Source organism: Caretta caretta, chromosome 3 (assembly GCF_965140235.1).
Source record: "Caretta caretta isolate rCarCar2 chromosome 3, rCarCar1.hap1, whole genome shotgun sequence".
Lineage (NCBI taxonomy): Eukaryota > Metazoa > Chordata > Testudines > Cheloniidae > Caretta > Caretta caretta.
In genome coordinates this window covers 70,042,015-70,065,974 of record NC_134208.1, presented here as the reverse complement: position 1 = coordinate 70,065,974, position 23,960 = coordinate 70,042,015, and the positions used below count along the sequence as shown (strand labels likewise).

General features: G+C 42.6%; 1 protein-coding gene across 4 annotated transcripts in view; it reads left to right on the top strand.

Annotated features, from left to right (window-relative positions):
- MDN1 (midasin AAA ATPase 1) overlaps nucleotides 1–23,960 on the top strand; it is a 164,194-nt gene that overhangs the window by 112,949 nt on the left and 27,285 nt on the right. For all 4 annotated transcript variants that reach the window (XM_075126578.1, XM_075126580.1, XM_075126579.1 and 1 more), the window contains exons 62-78: nucleotides 64–173; nucleotides 1,678–2,377; nucleotides 3,905–4,066; nucleotides 5,837–6,110; nucleotides 7,050–7,285; nucleotides 8,047–8,142; nucleotides 8,408–8,502; nucleotides 9,275–9,399; nucleotides 12,215–12,364; nucleotides 12,624–12,733; nucleotides 13,166–13,239; nucleotides 13,425–13,620; nucleotides 16,125–16,285; nucleotides 16,425–16,570; nucleotides 18,869–18,995; nucleotides 20,230–20,335; nucleotides 21,068–21,183. In XM_075126578.1, coding sequence (XP_074982679.1) covers nucleotides 64–173; nucleotides 1,678–2,377; nucleotides 3,905–4,066; nucleotides 5,837–6,110; nucleotides 7,050–7,285; nucleotides 8,047–8,142; nucleotides 8,408–8,502; nucleotides 9,275–9,399; nucleotides 12,215–12,364; nucleotides 12,624–12,733; nucleotides 13,166–13,239; nucleotides 13,425–13,620; nucleotides 16,125–16,285; nucleotides 16,425–16,570; nucleotides 18,869–18,995; nucleotides 20,230–20,335; nucleotides 21,068–21,183 — 2,984 coding nt within the window. The remainder of the gene's footprint in view (nucleotides 1–63; nucleotides 174–1,677; nucleotides 2,378–3,904; nucleotides 4,067–5,836; nucleotides 6,111–7,049; nucleotides 7,286–8,046; nucleotides 8,143–8,407; nucleotides 8,503–9,274; nucleotides 9,400–12,214; nucleotides 12,365–12,623; nucleotides 12,734–13,165; nucleotides 13,240–13,424; nucleotides 13,621–16,124; nucleotides 16,286–16,424; nucleotides 16,571–18,868; nucleotides 18,996–20,229; nucleotides 20,336–21,067; nucleotides 21,184–23,960) is intronic.

Genomic DNA, 23,960 nt, shown 5'->3' with positions numbered 1-23,960 from the left:
AAGGTGTGCTTTGTGTGCTACCTAAAAGAAAACCATAAAATTGTTTAATTTGTTCTTTACTAGTTACACCACCTGCAGTGTAAATGGAAGACACTGAATCTGTCAGCACAGTTACATACAGGAAAAGATCTTGAAGATGAAGCAATTACCAGTTTCACGCATCCGCATATCAGGTAATGGGAGAAGCACTTAACTAGTTTGTTGATGATTGGGAGAGGCCAGCGATATTCTTTGGGAGTCGCACCTGCTTACGTGGTCTGGATTTCTTCCGTTGCATTGTAATGTTGTTTGTATTGCTTTTTTGTAAATAATTTTTGTTTATATAGTTCAGTGGTCCCTTAACTTTCGAGGGTGGTGTCCTGCCTCACCCCATCTGTGCTGCCTGCTGAGCTGGAGCCAGGAGTGGGGCTGTTGCTCACAGGGGACTGGACGTGGACAGGGGTAGGGGGCTTGAGGCTGGGGCCATAGCGGGGGGTGGTTCTGGGGCCAGGAGCAAGGCTAGGAACAAAGCCACGGCCAGGGGTTGAGCCTGGGGGAGAGATCAGAGCCACAGCTGGGCCGTGGTGGGGGCTGGCAGCTGGCCGGGTGTGGAGCTGGGGCCACCGCTGTGGCCGGGGCCAGGCATGGCGCTGGGGGTGGGGCTGGAGCAGAGCTGGGAGCTGGGTGGCGCTCCCTCCCTGCCCCCCAGGGTGCTGCCCCAGGCCCTCTTTGCCCCTTCCCCCAACATTCTTCCGTGCCCCCCAAGGGGGGCATGCCCCACAGTTTGGAGATCTCTGATATAGTTGATTCTGGAACAAAGACTTGCATATCAGGATAGTAAAGGCACGTATAGGAACTATTTAGTGGAGCACAAATGCCTGACTTAGGCTGGTGATCACTCATGATGGGTCACTGTGTCTGGAAGGTATGATTCCCAGCAGGCTTGCACTAGCTCAGTTCAAACTAGCATGCTAACAATAAGCGTCTGAGCCCATCCAACCCCCCCAGGGGCCAAGCTCAGACGGCTGGCCCAAGCTGCCACCCATATCGCAATGTCCACACTGCAAGCTAGCACAAGTCTTGTCTACCCACACTAGGAATCACACTTCCCAGCTGCAGTGCAGACATACCCTAAGGGCTGGTCTAGATATAAGTTGTATGGTTTTAACTACACTGGTATAATTTAAGTAGTACAACCCCTGAGGGTTGCAGTTATACCAATATAAAGATGCCGTATACCTCTATATGGGAAGAGGAATAAGCTATGCCAGTGTGAGGAACCTTTATACTGGTGTGAAGTACTCTGATACTCCTAGAATTTGTGTTTCTTAAGCAGAGGAACTGGGGAAGAAATTTTAATGGGCAAGAGGCAACTCTCCTTCTGTACGCAAGAGATGGGCTCAAACTCCAGCATGCAATCATTGTTCACAATTTTCCCAAGTTAACAAAAGTCCCTGATCTCATTTCAGCACATGCAAACTGCTTTGACAATTCGTTACTAGAAGTTAGAATTAGAGCCAGTTCTAAATGGCTAAGCTTCATAAGGCACTTTCACTAGAGCTGCACTTTTTACTGTCTCTTAGGAAATACCACATAGCCTAGGTGATTCATATACTGTAGTCATATTGTGCACCCTAATGGAATAGTTAAGTTTATAATATGCTTCTAAAATTGGTCAATATCTTTATTTCCTAATAGACTTCTACCCCAAAGAATGCAACAGCTGAAGGAACAAATAGACAATCTTTCCAGAAAACAGGCCTTCAGACCCCAAGTCCCGCCATATGACTGCTTATACCAGGAGGTTCACCAGTATGTCACCAGCATTGCACAAATTTCCACAGTCCAGGATCTCTTAGCCCGTCTTCTACAGTTCCTTCGTGGAAATAGACCTAAGTCGCTCCAGGCAGTACAGAACCTGCTAAACGAAGAAGCATCCTGGCAGGAATCTCACCATCAATTTAGAAAACACTTGGCAGAAGAATATACTTTGTACCCTGATGCTATCACCCCACTGCAAGCTGCCATTTTACAGCTGCAGCATGGCATGAGACTAGTGTCCTCTGAAGTTTATGCAACACTCAATAGTATGGTCTGTCCAGCCAAACTTGACACCCTTGTTACCTCTTTGTTGGCATTTCCTTCTGTTGGTCCCACCTTCCCCAGTTACCTTTCACATGCGGATACTTTATGCTCAGTGCAATCTATGAACATCCTCTGTGGCCTTAAAAAGTTATCTCTGAAACGCTCTGAAGGAGAGTCTGATGAAAGGATTCAGAGTTCATACCCAACTCAGGAACAGCTGCTAGTGAATGCCTTATTGTATCTTCGATGCCATGTATTGTCTAAGGGAGAGCTGGACCAGAAATCTCTGCAGCTTTTCAGGCATCTGTGTCAGGTAAAGTCTTCTGAGTAAATGGAACAAATACTTCTAAAAGCCAAATGCCAGAGGTACAGTGTAACTTTGCTTTCAACAGTGATGCCTAGATATGGGTCTCACCTGCTGAACCAGCTGGGTAATCTTCCAAAGTAACACAACATTCCATACCATGTCTAACAGTAGCAATTTTTTCATAGAATTAAAAATGGTAATTACGTTTAATGCGCTATGATAATATGATTCATATATTCAGACATAAAACCAAATCCTACCGTACTTACTTCATGAAAACCTACCTTTCATTTCAGTGGGGGGTTTTCTCTGATAAGGGATTCAGTAAGGACTATAGGTAGGAGGCTACCAAATTCAGGTCTATTCTGGTCAATTTCATAGCCATAGGATTTGAAAATAAGTCAATTTCATGTTTTCAGATGTTTACATTTGAAATTTCATTGTGTTGTAATCATGGGAGTCCTGATCCAAAATGGGGTTGGAGTGGGGGGCTTGCAAAACTGTTGTAGGGGAGTCATGCTACCCTCACTGCTGTGCTGCCTTCAGAGCCGCAGAGCTTCCTGCAGCTAGAGGAGGCTTGTGGAGGTGGGTCTGATCTCCCGCATGCTGCTGGGAGTGCTCTGGCTGGAGGTTCCTAGTTGCTAGTCCCGGCCAGTGGGGGATTAACGCATGGGCCCACGGACCCTGGCCAATTTGGGGCACCCCTGGAAAAATGGGTGCCCCAAGCCCTGGCAGAAGCTATGAGGCAGAAGTCCTGAGCCCAGGCAGCCCAGGCCTGGCAGAAGCCACAGGGTGGAAGCCCTGAGAGCAGAAGCTGCAGGGTGGGAGCCCTGGCGGGAGTTACTGGCATTTAAGCCCGGAGCCTGGGCGCCCTGAGCCCCAACAGGAGCCGTGGGGCAGAAGCCCCAAGCCCGACTCCCAGCTGGGCTGGGGAGGAACAGGACTTGCGTTTCTCCTGTAAGGCTGCTCTCCGGGGAGGATCAGACCCACCTTCAGGTACGGCTGCAGGAAGCTCCAGGGCTGCTTCAGTACAGGAGTGAGGGTGGTACAGCCTCACTTCTGCACTGCCTCCAGAGGTGGGTCTGATCTCCCCACCAAGAGTGGCTGTGCAAGGGAAGAGTAAATTCTATCCCTCCCCAGCCCAGCTGGGACTAGCAGCTGGAGTCCAGTGCAGGGTAGGAGCCCCCAGCTGGGGCACCCCAACCCTCCCCTTCCCCTCCAATAGTTATATTTCATGGGGGAGGTTTGATTTGTATGGCTTGTGACATGTTTTTCACGGCCATGAATTTGGTAGGGCCCTATCTGTAGGATTTGGCCCATATTTGCATGATCTTTTTCATACAGTAGTCATAGGTGTGGTGTTCCAGGAATTTACAAGTGAAATGTTACTACAGTATTCACTCAGCATGGTTTGGACACTTGTAATAATATTGCATACTGTGAAAAACAAAGACATTGCCTCACTGCTGAGGCAAGTGTGGTTTGTGTGTGTTATAATTTCTGAAGAATTTTCACAGTGTTCTGGTTTTTCAGGCAATTATAAACGAATGGGATGAACAGGAGCGCTGCATCCAGGAGCAGGAGGAGCAAGAAAGTCGTCTGTACAGATACAGGAGTAAGAGCTATGGAACGGGGCGAAGTGAGGAAGAGGAGGAAGAGAGAGAATTTAGGAGGAGATTCCCTCTCTATGAGAAGGTAGAAGAATATTACTTTATGGAAAGATGCATTGTACAGTTTTAAAAAACTAACTTTGTTCTTACGTAGGGAGAAATGAATCAGTTTCTCTCTTCTCCAGGAGAAGAATGTGGGAAGGATTTTGAGATAATGGCGCACTCTATGTGTACTGTTAAAATATTTTGTTCTTTTGAGTTTGTGGACAGTCATCTGTGGATTTAAAGGCCATGTCTACACTTTCAGCTGCGCTGCTGCAGTGTGTCTTGTGAAGACGCTCTATGCCGACAGGAGAGAGCTCTCCTGTCAACATAATAAAACCACCTCCACAAACAACAAAAGCTCTGTTGGCTGGAGAAGCTTATGTCAGTGTAACTTATGTTGCTCCAGGGACTGATTTATTCACATAATCCTAAGTGACATAAATTATGCCGACATAGGCTGTAATATAGACTTAGCCATATTGCGGATACAGAGTAACATGGCTGCTACTCTGAAACCAAAGTCTACTGTTCAGATGAATAAAGTACAGCAGAGGTGGGCAAACTATGGCCCGCAGGACCATCCTGCCCGGCTCCTAAGCTCCCGGCCGGGGAGGCTAGCCTCTGGCCCCTGCCCTGCTGTCTCCCCCTCCCCCACAGTCTCAGCTTGCCGCGCTGCCAGTGCTCTGGCCCACCGTTCCTGCCACGCAGCGCAGTGGTGTGGCTGGCTCTGGCTGGGCAGCGGGGTTGCAAGCTCCTGCTGCTCTAGGCGGCATGGTAAGGAGGGTGGGGGTGTTGGATAGGGGGCAGTCAGGGGACAGGGAGCAGTTGGATGGGCGGAGGTTCGAGGGGGGTGGTCAGGAGATGGGGAACGGGGGGGTTGGATAGAAGTGGGAATCCCGGGGCGGGAGGGGCCTGTCAGAGGGCGGGAGTGTGGATAGGGAGCGGGGGGGTTGGATGCGGGGTGGGATTCTGAGGGGGGCGGTTAGGGGCGGGGGGGGGTCCCGGGAGGGGGCGGTCAGGGGACAAGGAGCGGGGGGGGGTTGGATGGGTAGGGGATTCTGAGGCAGGGCAGTCAGGGGGCAGGAAGTGGGAGGGGGCGAATAGGGGGAGGGGTCCAGGCTGTTTGGAGAGGCACAGCCTTCCCTACTCAGCCCTCCATACAGTTTTGCAACCCCAATGTGGCCCTTGGGCCAAATAGTTTGCGCACCCCTGAACTATAGGCAGTTCCTAAATGTAGTGAGAACACTTATTATGCAATAGTAAGATGATAGAACTTGATGGTGATCTGGCAAGACTTGCTGATCCTAAAGAGTCTGCCAAAGAGAGTACTTCTGCTTTCTATTTCCTTTCCCTTAAATTGCTTGAAGCCACCAGATTATGCATGTAGCTAGCCTGTGTAACTATGTTCTCACTGTTTCTCTCTTCCCCTTCTCTCTCATTGGGCTTGTCTTCATGCTGGAGTCGATATAGCATAAGTCAGCTTACCCCAGTGTCTTCACTGTGCTGCGTCAACAGGAGATGCTCTCCAGTTGACTTTTCTTACTCTTCTCAGAGAGCAGGAGTACTGGGGTTGACCAGAGAGCGCTCTGCCATCAATTTAGCGGGTCTTCATTAGACCTGCTCAATCGACCCCTGCTGCCCCTGTGAAGAAAAGCCCATTGTTAAGGTCACTTGTCTTTTTTTCAGATTGGATAGTAAACATTGCTACCTGTGCCTAGCACAGGGGGCCTTTGGTCACTAGTGCAATACAAATAGTAAATGTAGCATAAAGGCAGGGTAAAGTTAACTATTATTTTAATGTAACTTACAGGACTTTGAAGATATCACAGCTCAGGCAAGTCTAGAAGAAAAAATGGAAAATGAAGATGATTCCGAGGATTCAGTAGCCACTGAAATAACTCTCTTATCCCAGAGTTCAATGCGAACAGTGATGATGATTCATCAGCAGTTGTGCCTAAACTTCGCACGATCCCTGTGGTATCAACAGAGCCTGCCCCCACATCAAGCTAAACATTATTTCAGTGCGTTTCTTTCCTGCTATCAGACTGGTGCTTCTCTAGTGGCACACTGCTATCCCTTGATCGGTAAGGCTGTTAGTCGTACTTCAGGCATACCGTTTTAATGCTTAAGGTTGTTGATAATGCCTAAGCTTTACCTGCAGTTGTTTCAGATTAAGTATACTTTGTCTTAGACCAGTGTTTTCCTGGCATTGTATAAGATACTAACCATGACTCTGCCCTGAAAAGTGATCTCTCAAAAATGATACCTTTTAACAAACCTGTTCCCTGTGTGTATTCAGAATCCTATCTTCTGAATTCTGTGTCAGATTTTTACAGCCTTTATTCATTCCACATTTCAGCCACGTGGAGCCAACTAGAAAGAGTGAGCTGGATCTTACTCCTTCTGTGGTTCATCAGCTGAACTGATGACATTCCAGTCTCTTGCATCTGTGCAGCCCTGTTAAAGACAGTGGGGTTGCACCTATTTCCCTGTGGGTTTAATTTGGATTGGAAAGGCTTTAATTACCAGAGGGAGGAGGAAAGAAAACCTAGCTTGATTTTTCCTTTCCTAAACTGGGTTTGTGGGGCTAGAAATGGGGGGGGGAAGAGGGGGAGGATAACATGGTCTTTACTTGGAAATTGAATATGTTTGATATGGAAATAATTATAACAATAATATATTGTTATATCCAGGATATGATATTAATCACTTCTCAGAGTAGAACTTCTTAGTTACCTGTCACTCTGTCCATTCAACCTCAAACCATTTTTGGGAGCGTGCTGTGTATCAGGCTAACTTATTGCTGTTCAAAGATCTGGTAAAACAACAGACCTGAATTTTTAAGCCTTTTCCTTCTGCATTCACGCTTCGTTGCTTCATACTTTAAACATTCTCATACCTGAAAAATACACAATGTCCTAAGGTTTTGGATAATGCTCTAGGCATACAAAGAAACATGTAGGTTTCTGGTGAATGAAAAAGTGATCAGAGAATGTATGAGTTCTTCCTTTTTGGCTTCTTAGGTGCTGAAATGAATGATTATCTTCTTGGCAGCCAGCTTTTAGTTGGCACACTTCTCCAAAATACACTTTTTGAGGAAGTGACTTCAGATCTCGTCATACAACAAGATGCCCCGTATGACTTTTACCAGCACCCTAATATTCAGCAAGTTCGACAATGCCAGCCTGTACTTGATAACTTCACTAAAGAAGTAAACAGGTTACTGCAAGAATGGCCTGAACACCCTGCACTTATGCAGGTGAGAGCATTACAGTAAACTTTCAAGGTAAATAGGGGTGTGGGCAGGGGTGTCTGTGTAGTGCACCCCAGTGTGTGTGTTTGTATATACACATCAGAATCTAATTACTTAGCTATTATGAAATAATGAATGTTTTACAGTAAAAATATAGTTATATCCTTGTAAATTATGATAATTTTGTAGCTTGTTAGCTACCTGTCAGCAACATGATCCAGTTACGTAACATTGATAAGTTTGTTCATGTAAACACGTGCTATCTTTAATTCAAGTATAAAAGTAATATGCTGTGTTTTACAGATCCTAAAGCCTCAAAGTTCATACTAATGACTTGTAAGACAATGTTTGTTCAGTATAAGTTCATTTAAGGCTCCAGATTTTCCAGAGTAACTTCTATTCAACAGTGAGGGTCTTCTCCTTTCTCTAACCCTTCACTTTGGTAGGATTTGGTGCGACTCCCTCTGGAGCTAGTCCATTCCTCTTCAGTGAGCATAATGCAAAGTGCCATAAGCCTGATGTTGGCTGAAGCTCTTATCGTTGGGCCATGTGTGATGCTTTTATGTGTTGTGTAATATTGGCTTTCACTGGTCTAAATCCTAAAATGGAGAGGCCATTTTAAAATAAAAAGTTTTTCTCTTTTTCAAAGACGGGGAGCACTGACGTCGTTTGAATGTAGATTAGCTCAAACTCAAGTGTTGCATATGGGTTGACCAACTATTCTGAGCTGGGAACTTCATCTGTCACTTACGTCTTTCTTGTTGCAGCTATTGGTTGTGATGGACAGAATCCGTAGCTTCCCACTCTCCAGTCCTCTCTCAAAGTTCCTGAATGGCTTAGAGATTCTGCTTGCAAAGTCACAGGTAAGAGGGGAAAGAAAACCATTTTAATTTCTCAATTTAATAGCTCACCTGCAGGTAAAATCATTGGTTGTGGCAAGAGACAGTGACCTAGGTGTTGGTACTATAATAAAACCAACTTAGAGCTTTTTGTGAAATCCAATGCTGGTCACAAATACGTGGGACACGAGCCTGTGTGGTTATGGAGGGGGAATGTTCTGTCGTGCTTAATGCCTCTTTCTCCAGTGTGAGTTCTCGTCTTCCATAAAGAGGAATTTCTCTCTTTCAGGACTGGGAGGAGAATGCAAGTCGAACTTTATCTTTGCGGAAACATCTTGATTTGGTCACTCAGTTGATCATCCAGTGGCGTAGACTGGAGTTAAAGTAAGAATTGTCAGTTCCCTACTGTTCGTCATTTCTTTCTTGAGTGTCATGCACCATTGTCTCCATATCTTAAGCTCTTAATTTTAATGCAGTATCTTCAGAACTACATCTCACCCTGAATAAAAACTTTGAGGAGTCCCTTGTGGCACCTTAGAGACTAACAAATTTATTTGGGCATAAGCTTTCGTGGGCTAGAATCCACTTCATCAGATGCATCGATTGGAAAATACAGGAGCAGGTATAAATACAGGAAAAAATGCCAAGGCAACGCCCATATTTTCATATATTTATACCTGCTCCTGTATTTTCCACTCCATGCATCTGAGGAAGTGGGTTCTAGCCCACGAAAGCTTATACCCAAATAAATTTGTTAGTCTCTGAGGTGCCACAAGGACTCCTCGTTGTTTTTGCTGATACAGACTAACATGGCTACCACTCTGAAACCTCTCACCCTGAATGTAGAGCATGTTTTCCTATTGTCTGCCACCATGATAGTCAGGGTTGTTGCCCTGAGTGCCACATTTGTATGTTTGGTGTTTGTTAGCTCAGCCATTCTGGGTGGCAGGGCGGTCAAAAAATATTTTCAGCTCTGACTGGCAAAATACCTAAGCCCTGATGCTAGTGGTGGAATTGGATGTGCTTCTTCAGGTGGTAGTGACAAAGTTGTGAACTTGAGTGGTTAGTTGTGCCTGTTACGTAATCTCTTACACACTCAGTTTTCTGCCTGAAAATAATAATTATCTTGGTTTCCCTCCCCCATCTATGTTTCCAGCTGCTGGTCGGTTAGTCTGGACAATAGTATGAAGCAGCACACAGAAAGATCCACAAAGCACTGGTTCTCAATCCATCAGATGATCGAGAAGTACATGCAAGAACAAACTGAGGGGAGCACAGAAGGTAACTATTGTCCTGCTACAAATGTATAATACAGCTCCATCAATTAATGGTGCACAGTTAAGCACTTAGGCAGAAAATACCACACAACCTTAATTCGTGCTCCTTTGGGTGAATGTGCTATTTTAATGTACATGTTCACATACTATTACTCAAATACAATGTATATTGCAGATTTTTTTTCTGCCACTTAAATACACATCTAATAGGAATGTGTACTCCTCTCTCTAGTACAGGCACCTTCCTAGTTTTGCTTTTCCTAAAATGCCTGTGATATATGACCAGTTAGAAGTAGAACTTCAGCAATCATGCATCACACTAAGTGGTATTTTTAAGCTGGGGGGTCTGCGAGAGGGAGTCTTTCTCTGCAGCCACAGAAGGCATGTTGAGCTCATAACTTGAGCTCTCTTCTGCACACCATACAAAGTGCCCTCTGGCTCTGCACACTTTACAGTTATTTCATCACATAGCGTGCACAGCAACTGTCCTCTGATGTCCACTTTACAGGCTTAGTGTAAAACAGCTGCACATGCTCAGCATGCAATTCTCTAAAGCTGCAAAATCAACTTCCTCTGCAGCAGGGAAGGACTCCCCTCCTTAAAAAGGGATATTTTCATGCCAAATTTACCATTCAAGCTCAGCTATATTGATTCTAGGACTGTTCAAAACAACCCTTGTTTTGTTTTGTTTTTTCAACTGGAAAAGTGGTTTTGCTTCTCCACACCACCACCCCACATACTGTCCAGGTGCTGGTTCCATTAAGCCACTATCCTTAGGACTTTCAAATTTTTCTGAGACCCTCCTCTGCTATGAAGCCTAAAAGGAACTAAACAACTGATGATCTCTAGATTGTGAGGTAGTCTGGGATGGTTGAGAATTCTTTTATTCATAGAGATTGAAAATAAAAAAAATGATTTGGAACCATCAAGTTGTGCATGTACCTGACCTCTGCAATCATATGATCTTATTATCACTTATCTTCCTCTTTCCTTTCTATTGTTGTGGCTTGTTTCAAATTAGAATGCAAGTTTTTTCAGGACAGAGAATATCTCTCCCTGGGTTCATACAGAAACTAGGACTGTCAAGCAATTTAAAAGGTTAATCACGATTAATCCATTGTTAAACAATAATAAAATACTATTTATTTAAATATTTTTGGGTGTTTTCTACATTTTCAAATATATTAATTTCAATTACAACACAGAATACAAAGTGTACAGTGCTCACATCATATTTATTTTTTTATTACAAATATTTGCACTGTAAAGAAAAAAAAGAAATCGTATTTTTCAATTCACCAGTACAAGTACTGTAATGCAATCTCTTTACAGTGAAAGTTGAATTTACAAATGTAGAATTATGTAAAAAAAAAATTGCATTCAAAAATAAAACAATGTAAAATTTAGAGTCTGCAAGTCCAATCAGCCCTACTTTTTGTTCAGCCAATCGCTCAGACAAGGTTGTTTACATTTTCAGGAGATAGTGCTACCCGCTTCTTATTTACAACGTCACCTGAAAGTGAGAACACATGTTCACATGGCACTGTTGTAGCTGGCGTTGCAAGATATTTACGTGCCATATGCGCTAAAGATTCATATGTCCCTTCATGCTTCAACCACCATTCCAGAGGACATGTGTTAATGCTGATGGCAGGTTGTGCTCGATAACAATCCAAAGCAGTGCAGACTGACGCATGTTCATTTTCATTATCTGAGTCAGATGCCGCCAGCAGAAGATGGATTTTCTTTTTTGGTGGTTTCGGTTCTGTAGTTTCCGCATGGGAGTGTTGCTTTTTTAAGACTTCTGAAAGCATGCTGCACACCTCGTCCCTCTCAGATTTTGGAAGGCACTTCAGATTCTTAAACCTTGGGTTGAGTGCTGTAGCTATCTTTAGAAATCTCACATTGGTACCTTATTTGCGTTTTGTCAGATCTGCAGTGAAAGTGTTCTTAAAATGAACAACTTGTGCTGACTCATCATCCGAGACTGCTATACCATGAAATATATGGCAGAATGCAGGTAAAACAGAGCAGGGACATAGAATTCTTCCCCAAGGAGTTCAGTCACAAATTTAATTAACGCTTATTTTTTTAATGAGTGTCATCAGCATGGAAGCATGTCTTCTGGAATGGTGGCTTTGTAATGAATACCTTGTAATGTCAGCTACAAAAGTGCCATCCAAATGCCTGTTCTTGCTTTTTGGTGACATTGTAAATACAAGGGCAGCATTATCTCTCATAAATGTAAACAAACTTGTTTGTCGTAGCGATTGGCTGAACAAGAAGTAGGACTGAGTGGACTTGTAGGCTCTGAAGTTGTACATTTTGGTTTTGAGTGTGGTTATGTAACAAAAAAGAAATCTACATTTTATGAGTTGCTCTTTCATGACAGAGATCATACTACAGTACTTGTATGAGGTGAAGTGAAAAAACTTTCTTTTGTTTATCATTTTTACAGTGCAAATATTTATAATAAAAAATAATATACACTTAGATTTCAATTACAACACAGAATACAATATATACGAAAATGTAGAAAAACAACCAAAATATTTAATAAATTTCAATTGGTATACTATTGTTTAAAAGTGCGGATTAAAACTGCAATTAATCACGACTGATTTTTTTAATCGTGATTAATTTTTTTGAGTTAATTGCGTGAGTTAACTGCGATTAATCAACAGCCCTAACAGAAACTAGCCTGAGGGAGCCAGATCCTGATTTGGACTCTCACAATACAGATTATAGCAGCCAAATGAAAATGTGCATTAGGAATTTTCTCTTTTCTTCCTTAAAATCCCACCCTGATGAAATCACAGAAACCAATGAGCAGCTGAGCTTAACAGTGCTGGTCCACACACTGCAAGCTTTTATTGAAGGATCTACCTTGGGGGAATTTCATACACGACTTCAAGCACTGTTGGTTTTCCACTGTCATGTCCTGCTAATGCCTCAAGTAGAAGGAAAGGGTAAGTACTTCTTTATCATTTGTAAATGGGGTCATAACTTGTCCTTTAGAGCAATAAACTATCCTTGATTCCAGGAAACTGATTACAAGAGTCCACAGGTGCAACATACAGCTCACTTACTGTAGTGGCTGCTGCCCTGCTTTTCATAGTGTTTCTATCAGTATTGCTGGGTTTCCTGAACCTAAAGAGATGGATGTTGATATTGAAGAAAATGTTATCTTTGAAAGAAGCTTGTTGTTACAGCTCTGTTCTCTTCCAGACATGCTGTGCAGCATTCTGTGGAACCTATACAATTATTACAAGCAGTTTGCAGAATGTGTACAAGCCAGGATTACTGAACTTCGTCAGCCTATAGAAAAAGAACTTAAGGTAAGAATAGAAGCTTTCCTCAGACAATGTGCTGAATTCTGCAAAGGAGCAGTGAAGCAGATATTCTTGTTTGAACTGTACTGAATAGTTCTACTGGTTACTGAAATTCCTATTGAAATCTTCCTCACACTCTACCTTGTGTGAAAATTAGCTGAGTGGGAGGGTTGGCTGCAGTTTTTGTCTGGAGTTAGTCAGTTCCACTTAACCAGAGAGATTACTGCAGAGTGATGAGGCCCCCATGGATCGAACCACGTTGTCTGTGCAACGCTTCCAGCTCAAATGTGTACACTAGCAGAAGGTGAACATGAATGCCTTGCTATTTGGGGCTGTCAGCTCATCTTAATGCATCCTTTTTTTGTGATCGCTTTTAAAAGCAAATACTGCATTGTATTTTTAAGGAATATTTCATTAGCAGTTTCTCTTCTATTACAGGAATTTGTGAAAATTTCTAAGTGGAATGATGTCAGCTTCTGGGCTATAAAACAGTCTGTGGAGAAGACACACAGGTATCATGGAAATTTTGGAAGAAAGGGACCATTTTGCGATCCGATGTGATAGACTGTATATGCACATACTGTATTTTTAACTTCCTACTAGTTGGATTCTGTGCAGCACTGAGCTTGTTATGTCACTGGGGTTTCATTTGTACCATAGAACATTTGATAATCCTGTGTTTTTCTGTGGTGATTAGGACCCTCTTTAAATTCATGAAGAAGTTTGAATCTGTTCTGAAGGAGCCCTGTCGACCTGCCCTGGTTGAGAGTGATAAAGAGGAAGGGCTAGACTGCTTGGAGAGGCAGGAAGAGTCTGAGAACAAAGAGACAAAAGTTCAGAGGTTAAACAGCATATTAAGAAAAACTTTGTCTGCTAGAACAGATGCTGCCAAGGTATCTGCACTTCTTTTCTAATTACAAGCAGTATATGTTCTGCATTCTGATTTGAATGTTGATTTTGTTTTTATATGACTTTCTGCACAAGTCAGTGCCAAAAACCTCTTCTTTGAGTGTTGTCAAAGTTTTTTAAAGTATGAGTTTTGTCTTTCAATTGTGATTTGTGTGATAAAATGCTCGGTCAAGAGGGAGGGAATGCGATGAATATGCTTAGCGTCAGTACTGCACAGTAAGCTTTGCCATGCAGAGTAATCTGTATTCCAGATTACTGGATCTGTTAGTGGATGACATTGTCTCCAGGTATTTAGGCATTGGCTGTGGTGGTCTTTTACCTAGCTAGTCAGTACAATAACAGTGACAGGGAAGACTGCTTATTTTGCCTTTTTGTCTGAAAGGGCTATGATGTTTCTGATTCAAATAAATTGATAACTCTTAGCCTTCCTGGATTCAGCTCTAGCATGTAGTCCAGCCCAGAGGGGAAGTTATCCAGTTTACATTCTGAAACAGATTCATGTTCCTGTTGAAGTATTAGTGTTTTAAGTGTTAATAAACTTAAATAATAAATAAAGTTAATAAATAAAGTTTCACTGAGAATATTAGTGAGGATCAAATTGGCTCGGATATTCCCATCTGGCAGTTTCCTGGATTCTGTTCAATTTTTTCATGCTGGGAGTGTTTTGATTTTTTATTTATTTATTTTTTCTCCCTCTCTGTCCTTGCATTGTTACTTCAGTATGGCAGTCTGAGAGGGGATCTGATATAATTCTAATGTAGTCACTTTTATGTTATTGTATTCCTCTCAATAGAAGCATATACTGTTGCTGATTATCAACTATTAGCTTGTTTTTACTAGTTTAATGATGTAGATAATTCTCTCGTGGAGAGAATGAAACAACCGCAGCAAGTGATAAGCGAGTTGAGAAAGCCCTGAGGAATAACTGTTAACCAGCCCTGGGGATAACTCCTGACACTCTCAGTGGTTTATAATTATGCTACTTTGTAGTTAACTCTTAGCTTCCATCTGAGTATCTTTAAAGCTGTTTGCAGATACCAACTAAATCTCTCAGCCCTTCAGAGTGGGGGTAAATAAGTATGGTTATCCCTGTCTTGTGGATTGGGAAACAGGTATTAAACTGATAAGAACAGATTTAATAATTTTATTAAGTGATCTTGAAGTAGAAAGAAAACGGTACAGAGTTTAAGCATAGAAGTTTCTGGTTATCAGGGAATAAAGTACAGGTTATCAAGGGGTGCGAAATTCAGTTTAGGAAGGGTGGCGTAAGGAATACATAATCTGCAATCTCCCCAACTGGGGGTAAAAGTTTAACGGATCAAAGTACAGACATTGAGATATGGTATTTATATTGCAACTTACCCCAAGTGTTGGTGTGGACAAAATGTGGAATTGAACTTAGTATTTTGATTAAGCCACAACACTTTTGAATTATATGCTGACTAGATATAAAATGTTTTGGGTTTCAGCTGTATATGGAGCTTTAGTGTTGGCTTACAGCAAGTTGCTATGATTAAGGCTAAGATTTTGTCATGAATATTTTTAGTAAAAGTCACAGACGGGTCACAGGCAATAAACAAAAATTCATGGAAGCCCATGACCTGTCCTGACTTTTACTAAAAGTAACTGACACAATGGGGCTGAGCTGAGGGAGGAGGGCCCTAGGGGCCCTGGCTCTCCCAGTTTTGAAAGTGGATGGCCATGGCCTGTGTCCTGGGCCCCCTTCCAGGGCAGGTGGAGGGCCCGCGGCTCCTCACAGCTGCCTGGGCGGGTCTTACTTCGGCCCCTGAGGTCCTGCCCCCAGACCAAGCTGGAGCCAGGTCAGGTTAAGAGCTGTGTGGGCAGCTGTGAGGAGCCGCAGACCCTGTACCTGCCCTGGGCGGAGTACACGGGTGGCGGGGACATGGGCCGGGGGCTACTCTCTGGCCTCCAACCCAGGGCAGGTGGAGGGGCCCAGGCTCCCCGGCCCAGCTCTAGCCTGGGTGGGGCTTTGAGGGGAAGAGGTGGGGCTATGGAGGGTGGGAGCCTAGTGGCCCCCCCACTTTTAGAAGAATCCATCGCTCCTGGAACTCTGGGGAAGGAAGGGTGGGTCCAGCACCCACTGCGGCTGACAGCTTCAGGGTCCCCCTCAGCACTCATGGTGGCTGGGAGCAGCGGGGGCCCCCACCCGCTCTGGTGGCTCGGAGCTCCAGGACCTGTGGCTCAGAACTCAGGGTCCCACCTGCGACAGCTGAGAGTTCTTGGAGCTCTGGGTCTCTGGCCACCTGCGGTGGCTGAAAGCTTCAAGTTTCCCCACCGCCCACAATGGCTCTGAGCTCTGTGCCCCCCCCCCCCATGGCAGCTGGGAGCTGCGGGGGCCCCTACCACCCTCAGGGCTCCATGGCCCCGCTGGCTGACAGCTTAGATTCCGTGACATAATCTTAGCCTTAGCTATGATCCACGTGGAGCTGTCTGTTGATATGGATGCTGATTTCTTCCATTTTCACAGACCGTGCTCTTAGAAGAATGCTATGGTGGAGTTATGTTTGATACAGAATCTCTTCAGTGTCGTTTGCCCAAGCTTACAAAGCGAATGAAGATGTTATGTGCAACTCTTATGAAGAAGAACTCATTTCTAGACCTGGTGGAGAGTCTTGAGCAGTTTACAGGGGAGTATTGGAAATACATAACTACCTGATCAAAAAAATCTAAGAGCATTTTCTTAATCAGCTATGTATATAGATCCTTTCCATAATTAGTTTATGCATGTTGAGGTTTCAAGTCTCTCTCCTACTGTCTCCCATACAGGTGATATCATTGTCTCTGTGGTTGAACTGCAGAACTTAACAATTAATCAGGCTGCAGATAAGGAAAAGCAGAAGTCAGAGGTCAAACATATTCTTATGCAGAAACAACGGGCCTTATCAGATCTCTTTAAAAGCCTTACTACAACAGGTGAGATTTAGTTTAAATGTGATTGAGTTAAAAATTCAGAAGATGTAGGATGAATACTTTTGCTAATAAACACACACATTGAGTGATACCAGTTTCTTTCTCCAAATTGAGGCATCATTGTGCATAATGTTTTCATGAGCATGTAAACCTGTATTGAACTGGTTTGGATTTGTGTATCAAAGCTTCATGTAGGTCAATATTTTGGTGTCAGTCAGGATTATTAGAACAGACCTTCCATTCAATTGTGTTGGATTACATTGTATGCAATATGATTTCTGTTTCAAAGAATTTATTCAGAATATTTAGTCAGTGGCCACTGTCCTACTTTAGAAGTGGGAGGGGACTCTATAGCTCATACCCATTTACTGATTCAAAGCTAATGTGAAATGAGTTGGTGATTCCAGTCTCATCCCTAGTGAACAAGGGCCTACGTTTCAGTGGCTGATATTGGAAGAGAAGCTAAGGAACAAATGGACATTAAGGCTGAACTGTTTGCCCTTAAGAACAAGCTAAGGCATGTTAGAAAGGCAGTGCAGGAAGTTCTAAAGATAAATGGAGAGCTCCAAAGCTACTGGTCCAGCATCGTTTCCATTCTTGTCACATTGACTCATTTTCACAAGCTGTCCTGGGTCACTGAAATTAACAAAATGTGGAATCTCCACACAAGCAAATACTTCTCAGTGTTTCTCTGTGGCGTCTCTTAGCTTGGTAATTGTTTTACTGGCCCTCAGACCCCAGCAGCCTTCTCAACAGCTTCCTGAAGTTTTTTTTTAAACCTCAGCTTTTCCCCAGCCTTACATCCTACCCAAGTCTCTCTTGCCTATCTCTTGGCTGAGTAACTGTGTTTACAGTAAGTGACCTTATAGACTGACTGATTGACTGGTAGAAGCTGAATGCCCAATTTAATGCCCTGACACTTTAGGCTTTTTTTGTCTTACACGTTTGTGTGGTAAACTTTAAATACTTTGTAATAGGCCACAATGGATGGCTGTTATCAACATTTTCTTTAAACCTTTTCTTTTTCCCTTATCCCTATTCTACCAATCTCTAGCCAGAAACATAGGTTCGCAAGTCACAGTGTGGCTAACTCTTGTGATTTTTATCATGAGTCTTATATTATTTGATGTCTCTTTTTAAAGCCCCAGCTTCTGGAGGCGTGTGGTTAGGTGAGATTCTCAACTTTCATTAAAAATAAGTTAAGTTCCTAGGTCTTATAGTTGCAGAGAAAACCTTGGAAGTGTGATCCAAGCGAGTCACTAAAGTGCGCCCTAAAGGCTCAGACCAGAAGGCAAGTGAAAAGCATTAAATGTATTATTTTTAAAATCTCATGATTTTTAAGCCAATTTCATTACTTCTGAGGGGCTTGGCTCATGATTTTTGTGTGCTGGCAATACTTGAAAGAGAACATTTCTCAGGGCATGCTGTATAAGTAGTTCCCAGAATACCAAGATCTATTTTATTTAGATGGCCATATACATGAATGGCTCTAAGTGGAATCTGTCCCCATAGATGGACTTCGTGCCTTTGATAGTGGTCTGTGATAACTCTAGTGAAATAAATACTTTGCGTGAAGGTTGCTGGTCAATGGATGTAATGTTGTAGGCAGGTGGTGGTTTCTGGTAGCTAGGGCACTGGACTGGATATCACATGTGGGTTCTATTTCTACCCCTACCACTGCAACACCATGGGAATTTAACCTTTCTGTGCTTCAGTTTCCTCGTGTAAGATGGGGAAAGTGCTGTGTGCTTGCTGCCGTGGTTATTCTCCATTTTGTTTGAGAACTTGGTATATGATGTTGTGACTTGAAATAATTTGATGCTATTATATAATACTTATTTGACTATAAAAATTATATTCACAAGTGCTTTGAAAGTACTATTTAAGTTGGCTTGTGTGAAAGCAACATTACACTTAATCCAGTTCAAAACAACTGCAAGAATAACAGGGTGAAGACTGATTGTCTTTGTCCCTGGTTTTATTTGACACTTCAGTTTTTGCCTTTCAGATGCAGGTTTTTTGGTTTGCTTCTGCCACGTCTTACTACTCTCCATTTTTAAATCACCCGTAAGCTAACTGTCTACTTGTCTTCATTCAGTGCTTTCCTGTGTGTTTCTCCATCATAATCCTGAATTAGCTACTAACGTATGGTTGCCTAAAGGGCAATTGGCCTCAGAAATATCTGAAACCTTTTGTGTGTGTTAGCGTAATTGGTACTGACTAGATCTCATACTGTATATCAAAGTACCAGAGCATGAAGACATGGTATAAGTGGTTTGTTTTTTTTTAATGTCTTTCTAGGTTTGTCATATCGAAAGGGCCTTGCTTGGTCTCGTTCAAAAGACCCTCAGGATATGCTTTGCCTGCACCCCTTGGATTTACACAGTGCACTAGCCCTAGTCAACTGCACACATGAATTGGATGCCAAGTATGTACTTAGCATTTTATACTTTTGGATTGTAATATTAACCGTCAACATAAGTTACAAAATGAAGTGCATCTGAAATGACTTGTTCTGCCTAGTCTTTTCGGATTATTTTTAGGGTTTTGGTTTTTTTTACATCTATGAATTACTTTTACTTTAAATATATGGTCAGTAAACACTGAAAATGTTACTCCTATTGTTGTAGCACCTATGATTTTACTATAACTAAAAACGCTTAAGGGGGAAATATTTTTCAATCAAAATGGAAGCAGAAAAACACTTTACTTCTTTAAACGAATGTTTAGAAATCTGGAACCACAGGAATTCCTTTTCAAGATCAAACCAGTGGTCCATCTAGTCTAGTTTCCTGTCTCCAACAAATGTTTGAGAGGAAGATGCAAGGTCTCCAAAGCAGGGAGTTATGGATTAACCTACCCCTAGGGAAGCATTTTTTGTAAACCCCTCAATCAGATTTGGTCTTATGCCCTGAAGCATGAGGGTTTATAGCCCTTCCAAATGTAGGGGTTTGTTTATAATATTACTTTCTCAACAACAAAATAAGGACAAAGAATTCTGTACTGGAATCTAGACTAAGGATATGTCTACGCTGACACTTCATCGGCAAAACTTTTGTCGTTCAGGGGTGTTTAAAACCTCTCTCCTGCCCTGCCGAACAACAAAAGTTTTACTGACAAAAAGCACCGGTGTGAACAGCGCTTTGTCAGCAGGAGCGCTCTCTTGCTTATAAAGCCACTGCCACTGGTGGGGGATGGAAGTTTTTTGTCGGCAGGAGCGCCCTCTTCTGCCAACAAACAGCAGCTACACTGTGCGGCTTTTAGCAGCACGGCTGTTACTGCACAGCCATGTGTAGTGTAGCCATAACCGTAGTCATTTAAAAAAATTCCAACTTAGTGTCCCTTTAAATTGTAGAGTGATTTTGGAATGTCACATAGGGATGAGTTGGGTCACCCAAGTCTCAGTTATAATTGCTACTCAGATTCTTCAGTAGCTTCAATTTTTTAGTATTTTTTTCCCCTAAAACAGGCGTAGAGGAACCAAAAAACGTTGTTTACTTATGTGATCGTTCACTTATTTAATAAACTTGCAAAAAAATTACTGGCTAAATGCACAAATAAATCCAGCTTCTCTAAGCTTGGTGATACCAGGCCTGCTGTTACACTTTCCAGGATCCTAACGTTGTATATCTTTAAAGTCAGACTTATCCATATTCTTTCAGGTTGCTGACAGAGATCTCTTCTGTCTGGGATGGATGCCAGAAGTACTTCTATCGATCTCTTGCACGCCACTCTAGGCTTCAGACAGCATTATTAGCACCTGCCAAGGTAAAGGAGTAACAGCAAGCAAAAATGGAGAATGCTTTTTATCTGAATTTTATTTTACAACTTTGAACTTGGGAGTTGGGATTTTCTGATTCTGAAGGGTGGCATGACTTGAGTCACAGTCATAGAAGATCTATGTTTCTTTAAAATCTGGTTTGGGGACCGCATTCCAACTTAGTGATTTAAAACTATTGAGAGTCTCTGGTTTTGTGAATATATAACTTAAAAAATAACCAAAGATGTTATTTAATAATCTATATTGTATGTACAGCATCTTTCATCCCGAATTGCTTATTGCGTTGTACATATACATGAATCCCATTAGCCTCTTTTGCACTGTGGAAAATATTTAGGTAGACAAAATTCAAATTATCCAGTGTGGAATTTGGTCAGTACAATAGCATTGGTATCTCTGCTTTCATGAAACATGCTCTGGGATTTATAATGATCAGACTTGGTCAGAGCCTCCATTATGTGTCTCATGCAAAAGATAACACCTTCAACAGCAAAGTGCCTATACCTTTTCTGGGCTTTAGTTTAGTATTGAAAGGGGAAAGAATGGTTATTCTGCACTTTCTGCAGTACCTGAGGCTTTCCAGGTATTCCCTCATCCAATCACTGACTAAGCCTGATGCTGTTTTGCACGTGATCTTGTTAGATCTCACAGTCCAAGGCAGTGTGATGTAATTGAACACAGTTTTAGTCACTTTTGCTTGCTCTCCCACCTCTCTTCAGGAAATTGGACTAGGTAGCATTGATAGATGTAAAGGATTCACTGCACACCTTATGAAGACACTTGTTAAGCAGAGGAGCTCACTCACTGCCTTGACAGAACAGTGGATTATACTGAGGTATCTCACATTTTATTAATATAGCCTTATTTTAAAATGGTGAAGAGGAGGTTGACTATAAATATTTATAAAAGGATGGAAAATTGCATGATAAAAGGAACAGATTTCTCTTCTGTGTTTTGTATTTTTTGCCTATACATCTGATGTCTCAAATAAAAGGAAAAGAATTGTGATTAGATCACATTTGTCTCCACTCTTGGTGCAAACATCAATTTCAAACCAACATTCTGGACTCTAATACTAATGTGTTTAATTCAGTAGACTAACAGCTCCACCTTCTGGAATTAAAATGTGGAGCAAGAGTCACAGCTGAGCTCAAATCTGGGCAAGCAGATTGAAAATTTAGTAAACAAATAGCCTACCAAGAATCAAAACATTTAAGAGAAATGAGAGAGCTACACAACTGAAGACCAGACAAGAATCACAATATAAAATTATATCAACATCCTTCGATTGTCAAACATAAGCCATTTGATAGTGATAGTGCCTTGTGATCTGACTTAAGTTGGTTTAATTTATATCTTAGCTTGTCAAGTTTTTGGGAGAATTAGTTGGCTAGCAAGTGGCTGACACACGTTTACTCCTGGGGAAATTCTGTGCCAAAAAATTAAAAATTCTGCATATTTTATTTGTCAAAATAACAATACAATCATGCCAGTTTCAATTATTGTGGTAATTTATTTCAAAATATCTGTCAGCAAGTATGTCTGTAACAATACAGACCAAAAAAAAAAGATTCTAATCATATTTTTTGACAAATAGATTCATATTAATATGAAACTTTGAGTAATTCATTTAAATTACAATACAAAACTATATTTCCTGCACTTGTCAGAAGTAGTGTGAATGCTTGGGGGGTGAGGGGTAATGGGGGAGCTGAGTGAGAGGGAAAGAGCCTGGGAGTGAACTTGGAGGAGGTATTGGGGGGGTGGGAGAGGATTGTTAGGGAGTTGGGAAGCATTCCTCATGCAGACCCTGGCTGACCCCAAGCCTCTCCCATTCAGTCAGGCACATCGGCCCCACACTCCCCATCCCCATGTTTCCCTGCAGTCCCCCTCCCCCAGGCTCAACGCTGTCACACCACTAGTTCCTGAGCAATGTTCTCTCTCAATTTTTTTCCATCCATGTGCGGGATAAATTTTGTTATGTGCACCGAGGTAATGTGTGGATGTGCGCCATGAGTAGAAACAAAAAGCCTAGATATAATATATATTTTTTAAAAGTTACCAATAGGGATAATTACTCTAGCCAGGACAGGTTAGGCATTTTAGAACTCACTACTCAAAGAATTAAATTTAAGTGTAAGAGAGAAATAAAAATTATTAAATGCATGGACCAGTCAAAAAACTAAAATAACGCACTTAGAAAGAATAAAATTACAGAGAATATATGTGCATTGCAGGAAGTACTACTTCTCAGAACACAAGAACTAGGGGTCACCAAATGAAATTAAGAGGCAACAGGTTTAAAACAAACAAAAGGAAGTATTTCTTCACACAACGCACAGTCAACCTGTGGAACTCCTTGCCAGAGAATGTTGTGAAGGCCAAGACTATAACAGGGTTCAAAAAAGAACTAAATAAATTCATGGAGGATAGGTCCTTCCATGGCTATTAGCCAGGATGGGCAGGAATGGTGTCCCTAGCCTCTGTTTGCCAGAGGCTGGGAATGAGTGACAGGAGATGGATCACTTGATGATTTTCTGTTCATTTCCTCTGGGGCCCCTGGCATTGTCCACTGTCGGAAGACAGGATACTGGGCTAGATGTACCTTTGGTCTGACCCGGTATGGCCGTTCTTATGAAGTACCAAGAAGTAACAACAATAATAATACAAGTATGTGTTGGGAGGTGAGTGTGAAAGACTGTGTGTGTGAGTGAGACACAGAGACTCTGTGTGTGTGTGTGTGTGTGTGTGTGTGTGTGTGTGCGCGTGTGTGTGTGCTGTTTGCTGGGGAGGTTTCTGAGAGACGCTGTGCACTGTCTTTTTAAGGCGCTCACTGAAAGCTCTCCTGCTCTGTCCTGAGCCCTGTCTCCCCTCCCCCACTCTGCAGAGATGGGGTACATGGGCAGGGGGGAGGGGGAGAGACAGAATATGTGGGGGTGTGAGTGTGACAAAGAGAGAAGTTGTGTGAGCTGGCTGCTGGGGAAGTCTCAGGGCGTGTCTATACTTACCGGTAGATTGGCACGGCTGCAAGCAGCGAGTGTCGATTTACTGGGTCCGCTGAAGACACGCTAAATCGATGGGAGAGCACTCTGGGGGAATTCTGCAGCACTTGGCATGCATAGAATTTTCTTTTCCCCACAGAAAATACATGCTGCCCCAGAAGTGCTGTGTGGCTGGCTGTTCTGGGGCAACAGCAGCCTCTGGTGGGCAAAAGGTGGAACTGCAGCACTTCTTGGGCAGAACGCATTTTATGCACGGGGGGGAATATTATGTGGGACAGATGAATTCTGTGCATCTGCAGATGTGCAGGATTCCCCCAGGAGTAACACATGACTCTCCAAGTGAAAATACAGAAATTTCAGCAGAGTTTAAAAGAAAAATCATGTATAGTTGGATGTTATTTTGTAGGGGTTTGCAGCTCTTGGGCTGAAAAAAATTATCACCAGTGCAAAATAAATACCTTGACTTTAGGCATTTTATTCCACTCTCAATCACTTCTGGATGAGTTATTGATATCCCTGCCAATTCCACTCTCTTGCTCATGCGCCCACAAACTCTTTCTGTACCACTATAGAACTGTCTATGATGTTAAGTTAGGGACTGTTCTCTTAG